At 42.0% G+C, this 14,722-nt stretch overlaps 1 protein-coding gene across 1 annotated transcript in view; it reads right to left on the minus strand.

Annotated features, from left to right (window-relative positions):
• Nucleotides 1-12,918, minus strand: part of sra (RRM_RCAN_like domain containing protein Sra) — a 61,976-nt gene extending 49,058 nt beyond the window's left edge. Inside the window, exon 1 of the mRNA XM_067096700.1 lies at nt 12,622-12,918. Within this exon, the coding sequence (XP_066952801.1) occupies nt 12,622-12,792 (171 nt within the window). The 5' untranslated portion in view covers nt 12,793-12,918. The remainder of the gene's footprint in view (nt 1-12,621) is intronic.
• Between the last annotated feature and the right edge of the window lie 1,804 nt (nt 12,919-14,722).

Genomic DNA, 14,722 nt, shown 5'->3' on the forward strand with positions numbered 1-14,722 from the left:
CATTTTGCTTTGAAAAGCCCTTCACTCTGATGAGTCTCCGGATAGTCTGAAGCCTGTCAGAGCTAGAGTGGATAGTCCTTGATGGAACTTCCAAAGATGAGGCTGTTTGAGAAGATGTGGACTTTGAACTAGTAACCTTGGGAAGTCCACAAGAAACTTGAGAAGGTCTGGAAACCATTCTTTAAGAGGCCAAGAGGGCGCTATCAGGGTCATCGATATGTTTCTGTGACTCCTCAATTTGTTGAGAACCCCCCCTCACCATGCTGAATGGTGGAATGGAGTAGAGGTCCAGGTTTGACCAGTCTGTCAGCATTGGATCTCTTGCCCATGCCTGACCAGGACTGGTGAACAAAGTAGAGGAAGGCGGTAATCCTTCAACGTGGCAAACAGGTTCACTGTCGGCCTGCCCCACAACTTCCAGAGGTTGTCGCAGACACTGGAGTGCAGGGTCCACTCTGTAGCAAGGACCTGACCACGTTGGCTTAATCCATCTGCCAAGACGTTCATCTTTCCACGGATGAATTTGGTAATAAGTCTGACCTGATTCTGGTCTGCCCGTATTAGCAGCTTTGCTGTCTGACAAAGGGAGAACGAGTGGGTTCTGCCCTGCTTCTCGATATAGGAGAGAGCCATGGTGTCATCGGAATGTACCACCATGGTTCTGTTTGCTACTGCTTTTGCAAAATGCTTCAGGTTGACGTGAATGGCATATAACTCCTTGGTATTTATGTGCAGCTTCCTTTGATCCACAGACCACATCATTATTATTAAAAAAGTTTAACCAGACCACTGAGCTGACTATCAGCTCTCATAGGGCTGGCCCAAAGGATTTGGATGAAATGTCAGGTCTAGGCTAGAAGCCTAACACTGGGGCCAAATAGGTCACTCGGTATGTTGATGGATGAATGAAAATGAAATCAAAAGTTGCACAAAGGCATACGCTCTCATACTGGTACACACTCACACAATAAATACATTTACAGGCAGTCCCCAGTTTACGACGGGTCCGGCTTACGACGTTCCAAGGTTATGATGCTTTTCAAATATATTCATTAGAAATTATTTCCCGGTTTATGACACATGTTCTGGGGTTACGATGTGTTGTACGCCGATCCAACGGAAGAAATATGGCTCCAAAACGGCAGAATAATAAAAATTTGGAGGGTTCTTTTTTATGAAAAACTCAATAAAAATGCAGTTTACATCTTTTTCAATACCCCCAAAGCATTAAAATTAAGGTTTTCTTAGGATTTTTGACGATTTTCAACGATTTTTCAGTTTACAACGATTTCTGGTTTACGACGCGGCAGAAAAATGGAACCCCCGTCGTAAACCGGGGACTACCTGTATACTCATGTTTCCATATATATACTCACTAAAAAGGTATATTAAAATTCAAAATAAATTAAGTAAAATTTTAAAATTTAGTTGTTTTAAATTCATTAGGTTTTTGTATTTTTATTATTTACTTTTTATATTTTATCAATTAAATCACAGCTCCTCATGAACATTAAACTGGGTATCACTGAAAATGCTGAAGATTCTGATAAAATTTCTTTTATCATTCTATTTACAAAATTTGATAATCGCTGCAGGATATATTTTGGACATTCACACAGTACATGCTTCACTGCCATCATAAATTTGCAATCTGGGCATTTGGGAGGAGGGCCACATGGACTATTCATTAAGTGTCCATGTGTCAAATCAGTATGGCCTATTCGAAGATGTGTCAGAATTACTTGTGCGTGTCTCTCTCTCTCTGATATGATGAACTCCATTTTTCAACACCAGATTTTACCTGTTTTAATTTATTATTTTCAGGTTCTTCATTCCATAATATTTTGCCATTTACTTACAATGATTGTTTTTATATATCTTATATAGTCACTAATAGGGATGCTTACATTTGCTCTTGTCATGTGGACTGCTTCTTTAGCTGCAGGGATCCAACATATTTCAATACTTTTTTCCATTATTGTACAATTTATGGAGTGAAAACTTAATTTGTTGTACAAAATTATTTTTATGATTATAGCTTTGAATGGCTCCTACAGCGCTTCTGGAGTTGCTATAAATCACAAAATTATCAAATGAGGCCTCGTTAATTATTTTTTTAGGGCTGACGCTATTGCACATAACTCAGCTGTAAATACTGAGGCATTATCTGGTGGAGAGAACTGATATGTTTTGTCTTGGGATACTGCAGCATATCCCACTCTGTATTGTGACTTAGATCCATCGGTATATATTGTGTAATGTGGACCTTTTTGGATTATATGTTCTACTATATGTATGTTGTTTATGTTGTTCTGGGGTATATGAATAACTTTTTGATAAATATTCTAAGTGTGTACAATTCTCATTTTACTCATTGTCCAAGGAGGAGGTAATTCTATATTAAAGGTATCTGTATACAATATTTATATTTAGCGACTCAAATAATCTTCTAGCTCTAACTGGGAAAAGAGGTGAATGATTGTTTACAAACACATCTCTTAATCCAAATAATTTTTGGGCTGGAGAATCATTTGTCTGAATTCTCAGAGCACTCTTCATCGTTACTAGCTCTCTATGGAGAGAGAGAGGTAGTTCACCACATTCAACTTGTAAAGAAGACGTTGGCGATGATCGAAAAGTTCCTGAACACATTCTAAGGCCTTCATTATGAACTGGGTCAAACGTTTTCAGAGTTGCATCTGATGCCAAGCCATATATTTCACTTCCATAATCAAGGATAGACAGTACTGTTGCTTTATACAGTACAGTAAGGGTATGTCTATTGGCTCCCCAAGTAGTGTTCGATAGTTTTTTAATTAGGTTTGATGCTCTTTTACATTTTGATTTCATGTATGTTATAAGGGTTTTCCAGTTCAAGTGAGTATCAAATACTAGTCCCAAAAATTTTGCTGTTTGGCCAATTGGTATGTAATGATTTCTGATATGTAATATTTTCTGATTTTTTAATCTATCTCTTCATCTTTTTTCCACTTTTTATTTTTATAAAACATTACTGCTCAAGTCTCTTGTATAGAAAATTTGAAGCCTACAGATGAGGCCCATTCATCTATTTTTTATTCTAGTTTTATTAATGATTCGCTCTGCATGTTTTATGCAAGATGCTGAATAATATGTGGCAAAATCATCCATATACAAGTTACTTTTAATTCCGATAGTAGATTATTACCGATATCATTTATTGCTAAAGTAAAGTGTGCCTCTAAGGACGCTTCCTTGTGGAACACCATTTTCAAGTGGAAATGCACTTGACAATACATCATCAATTCTCACTTGAAAAGTGCTTGTCAGAAAGTTTTGGATAAACCTAGGTAAGTGTCCACGCATGCTCTTTTTATGTAACATTTTTGATAATGCATATCTCTATGTAGTATCATATGCATTTTCAATGTCAAAAAAGACAGCTATAGTAATTTGTTTTCATTCAAATCCTCTTCATATGTGGTCTTCCAAGTTAGACAGAGAATTCAGTGTAGATCTGATACATTATGACCCAAATTGAGTGGGAGCCAAAATTTTATTTTCTCAAATGTGCCATGTTAGTCGAGCATTTCCCATTTTTTCTAGTAATTCGCATAAACAACTTGGTAAAGAAATTGGTCTATAATTGTTGACACTACTGGGATCTTTTCTCTGTTTTGACCAACAATTTTTATTTTTTTGGGTAAACCTTGACCCTCAAATTTTATTTTTGTGATTTTTAACATTTTCTTATTTTTTGGTTTACTCAGTATATTATATACCTCACAATCTTGGACTCTGGGATATCTTTTTTTAAGAAAGTCCAAGAGAATATTCTTTTCAATTGGTTCGTCACTGTTCTCAGGAAGCACAATGGTACCCTGAATGCTATTCACATGTCATGTTTTTTTTTAGTTTTACATTTATATCACCTATTGCTGTTATAGAAATATAGTCCCCAGATTGACTCTGTTGTGGCCTCTACAAGCCACATCTTTTACCTGTCTAAATGACATTTCTGTTGTTGAATGTCTGTTTAATAGGTAGTTTTCTAACTTCAGGGCTAATATATTCTGTTCTGTTTCTAAAGTTAGGAACCTTGATCAACTTCCACTCCCAAAGAGGGAGTCGAAGTGAGTCAAGGTTGGGTCAAGACGACATTTACTTCTTCTGGGTTTGTTTTGTACTGGAGCATAAGGTTCCAGTGTAATTACATATTGATTTTGTTTCGATTTTTCTAAAGAAGGGTTGCCAGATGAGTTTCCAATGGTTGTCAACTGTGACGTGTCGCTACCACCAAAGGGTCCAGGGGTACACAAATCCTTATAATGACTTGTCATAAAGATTGGGGGTAGGAAAAAAAAAAAAAGTAAACTTGAAAACCTTAAAAAGATATCATCAGCCTTTCATGGAGTTTATTATTCCACCATTGGCACAAGTGAGAACTGACTCCCACATGTCAGCCCCCTGCCCTACCCCACAGGAGGATGGCACAACATGATTAGAGTGGCCCAAGTGTAAGTCAAACCCACTTGCCAGGACTTAGAGTATTACAAGAATACAATCGTCCCCCACCCTAATCATATCATGGGCAAACAGGATTGAATGCCGAGAGTCCTATCCCCAGAACCAGGCCCCCTGGAATCCGTGGTCCAGCCCTAATGAATAGTTCTGCCTTTGAGATATCAATGTGACAACTCTCAGGTCCGAACATTATCGGTCAGTCGGTCCTACCACAATTCTCACTATTTAGCTTTGGATATAAACCCATTCCCAGCTATGATATCTTTTCCTATTTATCAGGTCCAGTAAATTTTAGCAAAAGTGGAAAATTCCACAAAAATTAATCCAATGAAATATATAATGCTATATGGGACTCTTGGGCTCAAACCCGGGATCAAATTCCTGGGGTTCAAGAGCCCCCTCACCAGGTCAAGGTGGTCCCATATCGAGGTGGGTCCACAGACCAAATGCTGGAAGCTTCCAGAGTGTCCAGAAGAGCTCCCAACCCCTGGTCTGAGGCGTCTGCATAGAAGGAGAGGTTGGGGCTCGGAAGTAGTAGAGACTTTCCCACTGAAAGCCTCTCCCTGGACGTCCACCACTGGAGATCCTCCTTTATTTCATTTGGAACTGGGAACATCACTGTCCTGTTGTTGTCTTCTGTTCCAGCTTGCGTGTAGAAAGAACTGAAGGGGTCTCATATGAAGTCTTCCTAGCTTCACAAGCTGTTCTATGGATGACAGGGTTCCCAGCAGACTCATCCATCGATCCGCTGAGCAAACTGGAAGCGAAAGAAGGTCCTGTGCTGACTGAAGGCAGGACTCTATCTCCTTTGGGAAGGGAAAAGCCCAAAAACTCAAGAGTAGATCCTCATCCCCTAATAGAGAATCTCCTGAGTTGGGGCTAGTTGGGACTTCTCTTGGTTTGCTAAAAGTCCGAGTTCCTCAGTAAGAAGAAGGGTAGTCTGCAGATCCTTCGTGCACTGTTCCTGAGACTGTAAGCGGAGGAGCTAGTCGCCTAGGTACTGTATAGGGTTATGTTGACACCTAGGAGGTGAAACCATCTCGCGAGGGGTAACAGGACTCGCATGAATATTTGTGGGACATTGGAGGGCCTGAAACTGGAAGACTTTGCCCCTGAAGACAAATGTCAGGTACTTCCTGGACTCCAAATGTATTGGAATGTGGAAATACACGTCCTGCATATCGAGTGTTATCATCCAATCGCCCTGTTGGATGGAGGATAACACTGATTTGCCTCCATTTTGAACTTCATCTTCTGTATGAAGAAGTTCAAAACACTGATGTCGAGGACAGGTCTCCATCCCCCTGATGACTTGGGGACCACAAACAAGCAATTGTAAAATCCTCTTGAAGTCCGATCCCCCACTACCTCTATGGTTTTCTTCCTTAGGAGGGAAAACACTTCCTCTGAGAGAGGTACGAACTTCTCGGAGCCCTCCGAGTATGCCGTCAATGCGATCGGCAAATTCACGAGAGGAGGATACTCTAAGAACGGCATTGAGTAACCCTCTTTGAGAACTTTGATCGTCCAAGGCTCCACACCTCTTGCACTCCACCTCTGCCAGAAGAGGGAGGGTCTGGCCATCCCACGGGCGCACGAAGGATAGAGGAGTCACTTTTTGGAAGAGGTTTTGGTTGAAGTCCTTTTGATGGACTTGGTGGAGAAAGGCCCCTTGGAGTGGGGTCTCGAGAAAACCTCTTTTGCAGAGGGGAGACAGACTTGGCAGAAAAGGCACAAAGTTCCTTGGGGCGCTTTGAAGATTGTGCAAGAAGGTCTTGGGTTGATTTTTTCTGTAAATCAGTGGCAATCTCCTTCACTGCTGACTGAGGGAACAAATACTGCTTATCCAACGGAGAATATAAAAGCGCAGACTTCTGAACAGACGTCACTCCTCTCATGATGAAGGAGCACTAGAACTCCCTCTTCTTTAAAACTCCCGTGGCAAAAAGATCTGCAACTCTGAAGGAGCCATCCCTCACTGCCTTATCCACACAGGATAAAACGCCCAGCCAATCCACAGCCAAGTTGGGCGCTAAAATGTCGTGATCTTCTATTTTCCTGACGAGAGCTCCTATCAACCAATCCAGAAGGCTGAAGACTTCCAGTACCTTAAGCAAGTGCTTCACAAGGTGATCAAACTCCGAAGAAGTGAAGAACACTTTAGCTGAAGAAAAAACCGAGCGACGAGCCGAGTCTATCAAACCTGAGAAGTCACCTTGGGAAGAGGCAGCACCTCTCAAGGAAGGAGTTTCTCCGGTCGAATAGGAGAGATATCTCCTGGCCGTCAATCTAGCAGGAGGAAAGGCAAGAGCGGCCTTCCCTTGTTCCCTCTTAACGGACAACCAATCTTCTACCTCTCTAAGTGCCTTTCTCGCAGACGAAGAGAGAATCATCTGAGGTAGGCACAAACTAGAATCTGCTGGGTTTCTCAGAAGGAATGTGGAAGTGGGCAACACTGGAGCAGCTGGTTGGAAGTGCGAGGGGATGGTTGCCAAAAAATATCTCATAAAGGAAGTATAAAACAAAGGAGGGGGGTCTGGTACTATTACTACTTCCTCCTCTGAAGAAACAGGAGAAAAAATAAGGTCTTGAGAAGGCTTATATGAAGGGGGAGCCTTATCCAGAAGGCCCAAAACATCTTCCAACTGCTTCTTGATATGCACGAAAGAAGGATCTTCAGGCAAGTGAGTGGGAGACGATGATGTAGGTGTGCATTCAGTGGAAGTCGAGTGGACAGCTGGCGCCGAGCACTCGGTTAACGCCGAGTGCTTTGTGGGAGCCAAGCTGGCTCGAGGTGGGTGCTCAGGGGAGCAAGGCGGCGCTCTAGAGTCTGAGACGAGCTCTCGACAACTGGGAGACGGTCTGGCAAACACTCATATGGGCACCCAGAAGAAGGAGAGCGTTTCTTAGAAGAGTGCTTATGAGCTGAGTGATGAAGTTCAGCATGTGAACGCTCAGAAGAAGAACGAACAGGACCGCGCCACGTACTGCAACCCGATTGCAGACTAGCGGAACAGTCTTTTGCATGCTTCAGAGAAAAGGGAGAGGCGTCTCCATCATGACGTCTCTTCAAGGGATAAGATTCACCTGGGAAGCGCCAAAAACGCCTCTTATTAGTACTAGAGTCACTACTGGAGTCAGACAATAACTGGTGGGTGCTCACTGTGGCACCTTTCCAACAGCTGTCAGAATTACAAAGCACTGAGTCGGATGAGGGGGCGACTGCCTGTGAGCAAACCCTGCTAACCTCCTTTGGACCTCCAATGTGTCTGCTCCCAGGTTCAGGGGAGTGTGGCAGTGACCTTCGTCTGGGAGCGTCAGCGGGAAGGCCAGCCACCTCCTCCACTGGCACTGACATTTGTTTAATACTCTGCACTTCACCCATAAGGACTTTAAGCGATTCACCCAACTTAGCCACAGTATTAACTACGAGATTGAATTTATGATCAACCTTACTCTCGAGGCTGGCTACAGTACCAGGATCAGAAGCATGGGAGCCAGGAATAGGAGTTGATGGAGAATTATTAGGAGGACTAAGGATGATATTTCAAGTAAGGACAACCTCTCTCTCTCTCTCTCTCTCTCTCTCTCTCTCTCTCTCTCTCTCTCTCTCTCATTGATAAATAATTTTAAATAATTTCACTCTCTTAAGTAAGGACAACACTAATCTCTCTCACTCTATGACAATTAGTTAGGTTCCAATGAAAAGTTCACGTCTGTGAATTCGCGCAACTCGAATTGTGTAAGATCGAGGTATAACTGTACTAGCGAAAATGTTGACGACATCCAGGTTAGGAATGTTGAGCCTTTCGGAAAGTACTGCAGCTCCCTAACATGACAAAGTAGTGATTGATCTGGATCATCGATTACAAAGTCCAAGGAGGAGGGGTTCAAGAGCGACTCAAACCTGGCAAAAGATGTCGACGGATTCGGAGTCGGCAACGACATCCAAGGAGTCAGTATTGATCCCCTTACCTTGTAGGCTCACATCAAAGAAGGTCCATGAAGATCGTCCACCTTCTACACCAAGGCCAGAGCGAGATGAGAGATGGTCCTAAGCTGGCAGATCTCTGCCCGATTCTCACAAGGGCGCGTGCAAAGCACAAGACAGGAACCCTAACGACAGTCATATGCCACCCGGGACCTCAGGTCCCTGGGACGGCAAGACCGAAAGAAGCTTCTCATCAGTAGCTACATCTCAACTGAGGAGAAAAAGGCTACTTTCAGATGGAAGACTAGGCCGCATGGGGCCTACATCCTCCACAACTGAAACAGAGGGAAGTAACCCTCAGTGGAGAATACAATGAATCCGCAACCTGCTGAAGAGCAACTCTGACCCGAGAAGAAGTCCAATCAATGACACCAACCAGCGAAGAAAGATCCAGTCCCTGGAACAGTGCTGCAGAGGACCGCAAGAGATATCCAGCTGTCCATTGCCATGTAGCAAGAAGGCTATGCTTGCAAGGGAAGCAGGGATGTACTGCCTGATGAACCATTTCTTGCGTAACCGACACAGGAGGTTGGGTCATGGAGAACTCTTCTCAATGCCTCAGAAGCAAAGCTATCGCGTCAGGCGGCAGGCGAGGTCTTCCAGTATTTGTCTATGACTCAGGGTGAACAATGCTTGTTGAACCCCTAGCAAATCAGATAAATATGGAGGGAAGACGCAGATATCGACGGTTTCCCATGAGGACAGCATGCCTCATTGTAGCAGCCCATGGGTCAAGTACAAAGGAGCAGAAAAACCTACAGACTTTTGTTGTACTGGGAGGCAAACAGAAAGTTCCCTGTTTAATCCCAGCATTTTATTTTTCAAGGGCAAGGTTTGGCCTCTGAACTTTATTTTTGCTATTTTGAAAGATTAATTTTTGTCTTTCCTGCTTGGGACCTCATATAGTTCACAGTCTTCAACATTGCTGTACCTTTTCTGTAATGAATCTAGAAACAATGATTTGTTTTGTATTTCTTCTTCTAGATTTGGTAATATCACTGTGCCTTGTACACTGTTCATGGTATCGGGCCTTGTACACTGTTCATGGTATCATGCCCTGTAACGCTTATATTTATGTTCTCTATGTTTTTAATATTTTGATAATTTTCTGACTGGATTCGGTTGTTGTTTCAACCAACCATTCCCTTTTTTTAATCTGTCTTATGCTCATCTCTTGTGATGGGCATTGGTTCAACAAGTAATTTTTCAATTTTAATAAGGATATTTCTTAGTTGGCTTGTAAATTCAAAAACCTTGACCAGTTTGATTCTCCCAAAAGGGAATCAAAGTGAACCAAGGTTGAGTCAGGTCTATATTTTCTTTTGTTTATTCTTTTAGGCTCGAAAGGGCCCATGGCTGAAAAGTTTGAACTATTTTTTGTTTATTTTTTTGATATGGACACAGGCACAGAAACATCTGGCTCAAAGGAGAATGGTTCCATTGTAACAATGCCAGATTCTTTTTCTACAGGGATAACCTTTTCCTTGCATGGGTCGTCAACATTTGGAGAATTTTCAATCTCCAAGGTGGGGGCAGAGGTCATCATCTGTGCCAAAACAGTATCATCAGAGGGCCCAGGGGTACTCGATTCTTTATTCTTACTGTTCATAAAGATCGAATAGACAGAAAAAAAACCTGAAAACTTTAAAAAGATATCATTAGCCTTTCACAGAGTTTATTCTTCCACTAATGGCACAAGTGAGAGCTGACTCCTAAATGTCCGCCCCCTACCCTACCCCACAGGGGATGGCACAATACGATTAGAGTGGCCCAAGTGTAAGCCAAACCTGCTTGCTGGGACTGAGAGTATGACAAGAATACAATCACCCCACCCTAATCATATTATGGGCAAACCAGATAGAATGCCGAGAGTCCTATCCCCACAGCTAGACCCCCCTGGAATCCATGGCCCAGCCCCACAGAATAGTTCTGCCCTTGAGATATCAGTCTGATATCCCTCAGGTCCAAACATTATCAAGTAGTTTGCAAGGTGGTCGAATCCTTGGAATGCTTAGACGACTGGGCCAACGTCTTGCGTAGATTTCTTTAGAAAATTTGATGCAATTCCCTTGATTGTGTCCTGCGGGAAGAGATGATGCTGGTCTAGTGGCATGAACAACAGGGCTGACTTCTGAGTTTGTGTAACTCCCTTAGAAGTAAAGGAGCACCAGAGCTCTCTTTCTTTAGTAGTAAAAAGGGTGGAAAGTTCTAGGGAGCCATCTCTAATAGCTTTGTTGGCACAGGACAGAACCCCGAGCCAGTCCGAGGTGATATCTGCTGCTAGCTCCTGGTGGTCCTCGATCTTCTTGGCCAGTGTGCCCACCGTCCAATCCAGGAAACTAAGGACCCTGACGACCTTAAAAACGTCTTTCACTAGATGATCTAGTTCTGCAGAAGAAAACATTATCTTTGCCGACATGAATGCAGAACGGCAAGAAGAGTCAATGAAATCAGAGAAGTCCCCTTGGGAGGAGGCAGTAACTCCCAAAGAAGGAGCTTCACCGGTCACATACGATAAGTATCTCCTGCAGATACAATAAGAGGGAGGAAAAGCGAAAGATGCTTTGCCCTGCTCCCTTTTGTCCGAAAGCCAGTCTCCCACCTCCTTGAAAGACTTCTTAGAAGACGAAGAAAGTAACATCTTGGGAAGTCTTGTTCTGTTGCCCAGCTGATTCCTCATTAAAAAGGTTGAGGCAGGTGATGATGGGGCAGCTGGGCCAAAAAATATGGGCTACATGACCTACCCCCCGTACAACAAGCAAAACTGGTCGGAATCCACTAACACAGAATATAAAGCAGCTGTCCATCCCTTCACATCCTTCTTGCCTATGTTGTTCACACTACTGTGAAAGCAAACACCATACATTCAGAAAGAAAACAGGTGCAACTCCAAGCCAGGCAGAATGTACACACTTCTAAAATGAATGACAGCCAATTAAAAAGTGCTGGTTTACCACCAATTAACCACCTTTATACTAAGCTTCAATGACCATTTCCACTTCACTCTGAGGAATACTCCTATATATGAGTCTATGGTTTGCATTTCTGCAGGGACAATCAATGTAGTTCATGTGCTTGGCTGGAAATTAACTGGCATTATCTCAGAAGCATCCCTTAATAACTTACAGCATTTTTTATTTTTATACAACTACCTAGGTAACAGCTACAATTTTCTTCATTGAGGAATTCATAAAAAATGTAAAGTACTTGTAGACTGCAGAAATTAATTCTGAAAGGAAGATGCATCCTTGTCTGCAATACTGCCATACATCCCATAGCTTTCTAGCATGGGTTAGGTCAGAGGTGACCCAAAAATCTAGTTAATTGCATCCCTGCATTTTACTCAATGACTTGTGGCATACTAATTTTAGCTACCCAAGTCCCCACCAGGTAAGGTCAGGGCACCATGGATTAGGTTATATTAGGATGCCTCCTTGTATTTCACTCATATCTATTCTCCCCCCTAGAAACCCCAGTTTTCACTGGATATCTCATACTGTTAAGCACAGAAAGGATGTGTTATGGGTTAACTATGAATTTCATATGAAAATGAGTGTACAATTCATTAAAATCACATGAGAAACTACTGGCAAATGAAAATTTAATGATGAACTTGATCAGAACATGGGTAACTTGTAAGATTTAATCAACTAGCATGATTAATTTTATAGCCAAGCATACATACCTATTAAAATAAATGGGATCAGAGAAAATTTACGAAACCACAAATGATGAGGTAAACAGCAATACCTGGTCTATATAAGCTAATATTAATTTGACATTGACAATCAGTAAGGTAGAAAAGGGCTAATGAAATCAAATTCCATCATGTGTCCATTAGAACTATCTGATGTGCTCTTGGTGAGACCTGAATTTTCATTCCTCAGCGTGTGGGGGAGTATTCATCAATACCACTGCAAACTATCTTAGGCTGCTTGTCTTCCCTGACACCCTAGGCTATTCCCACTATTGGAAGGAGACTTCTGGGCTCAGCTACCCTGTGCTACTGTGCCCGAGATCAGTGTCCACACATTTTTTGAAGTACAACGTCTTCAACTACATTATTACTTTTCGGCAATGTTAATGAGCTATACAGCATCTTGGTGCATTAGGGAAGATCATCTTACCCTTTCGTCTGGATCATCGAAAATCTGAAGAACGAGATTGGTCACGATGACAGAAGTGGCAGGAGGCTGTTGCTGGGTGTCATCTTCCTCTGATTCTGACACGGAGCCATTACCCATCATCTCTCCATCCTCCTCGTCATAATTTTCCATTCCTATGTCGTCGATAATCATAATCTCTTCTTCTACTTGACAAGTAATGTCAAAGTCAACTATGACGTTTCTATACAAAACACTTCGCCGATAGACTGGAACGGATCGCTTACTTTACAAACGCTATGAGGAATAACCAAAACAAAAGGTATAAGAGAGAAAACGGCGTTAAGTTTGTGAAATTTTAAGAAAACTTAATATATTTTTGTCAAGTTGAATCATTTAAAAAATTGAGAAATATTTTATCACAACTTAAAATAATTAGCAGCTGCATGAAATACATTTTAATGACTGTAGTATCTCTTACAAAGTTAAATGTAAGCATTTCCTCTTTAGGTAGGCAATGCATTGTAGTATGAGAAGGCCATCATTATTCCTTGTGCTGTTATTATTATGAATGTGAGCTCAATCACTTTTATTCATTTTATCTATTACTATCACATCATTTGTCGTGGAGTGAGAGGTTGTACGGATCGGACGTGTTTTTGCGTTGCTCCGAGTGAAACAGTGCAATTACGGACGAAGTTGTTTTGAACTCTGTCCCATCCCCATTAATGGAGTTACCTAGTCGTTATGACTATTAAAAACACTGTAGTGATCTGTCCTTCTTGCAAGAATGAAGATAGTGAGCAAGGAGAATGGATTGGATGCATCACAAAGAATGTGTGCATCTTGATGAAGTAAGAAAAACACTACGAAACTGAAGTGGCTACGCCCAAACTGCTATGAGTATGCCTGGAAATGGCGAGATAATTATAAAAGTCTCGCTTAAAAAGGAAGTTGAGAGTTAAAAAGCCAAAATTGCTGAATTGCAGGATCAGCTGTCCCCTGCACTTGACGATAGGAGTGCGCAGTCTGCACATGGACGAAATTTGAAAATCTTGAAATGAAAGTTGATTTAAGTATGAAAAATATGGCTGGTCCTCAACCTGAGGAGATAACTTATGCTGACAAAGTTAAACGAAAGAATTTGTTGATCATTAAGTCAAAACAACAGCCTGAGAAGGTCACTGAAAGGAATGATGTTGCAAATGTCTTAAATGACATCCCTATTATTGATACGAGGTCGACGAAGCATGGGCATGTTATTTTAAATTTTGCAGATGAACGTATTCGGGGCGTGGTGGCGAATAAGGTTAGCAACGAGGTTCAGGGAACTGACATTAAGAAGATTGGAAAATATAAACTTAAGATCATGATTTGGAATACATATGAAGCAGACGGGATGTGGCAAACGGCGTAATTGAGAGGAACAGTTATTCGCAATCAATCTCTGAAATTGATAAGAAGATATCAGTTGTGCTTAAAAAGCCAGCCTCCAGCGGAAAGTTTCATTGGATACTGAAGTGTGAGCCTGTGGTTAGGAAGGTTGTTCATGATAATGGCGACAAAGTGAAACTAAGGTGGGGCATCTATACGGTGAGAGACAGGTATCATGTCATCACTTGCTGTTATTGTCAAAGATATGGTCGCTTAGAAAAAAATTGTGGGTTAAAAAATAAAGCTGATGAGTTAACATGTGGAAAATGCACAGGAAATCACAGGAAAAAGGTCTGCAACGCTGTTAGAATGCGCTGTATTAATTGTGAGACACAAATATCATAAATATGATCATGCGGTGAACTCAAAAGAATGCAAAGCTCTAGACTATGAGATGAAGATTGCTGCTAACACAGATCGTGGATATACTGTACTTGCTAACGGAAATTTAAAATGTGGTTATGTGAATATCTTCTGCGACGAGCTCCCCCGGACTACTAGGGTCTTCCCGTAGACTTTTTCCACTGAGGAGGGGTCGCCGTTGGCTCTGGGCTCGGTTCTTAACCCAAGGAGGACCCAGGGCAGCTGGTATTTCCAATTCTCAGAGGAGCAACGAGCCATGAGGGACGCCTTTAGAGACCTGTGGAACCTTTCCATCATTCCGTTGGCTGCGGGGTTGTAGGCGGTGGTG

The sequence above is a fragment of the Macrobrachium rosenbergii genome, chromosome 4, assembly GCF_040412425.1.
Source record: "Macrobrachium rosenbergii isolate ZJJX-2024 chromosome 4, ASM4041242v1, whole genome shotgun sequence".
In the NCBI taxonomy this organism is placed as follows: Eukaryota; Metazoa; Arthropoda; class Malacostraca; order Decapoda; family Palaemonidae; genus Macrobrachium; species Macrobrachium rosenbergii.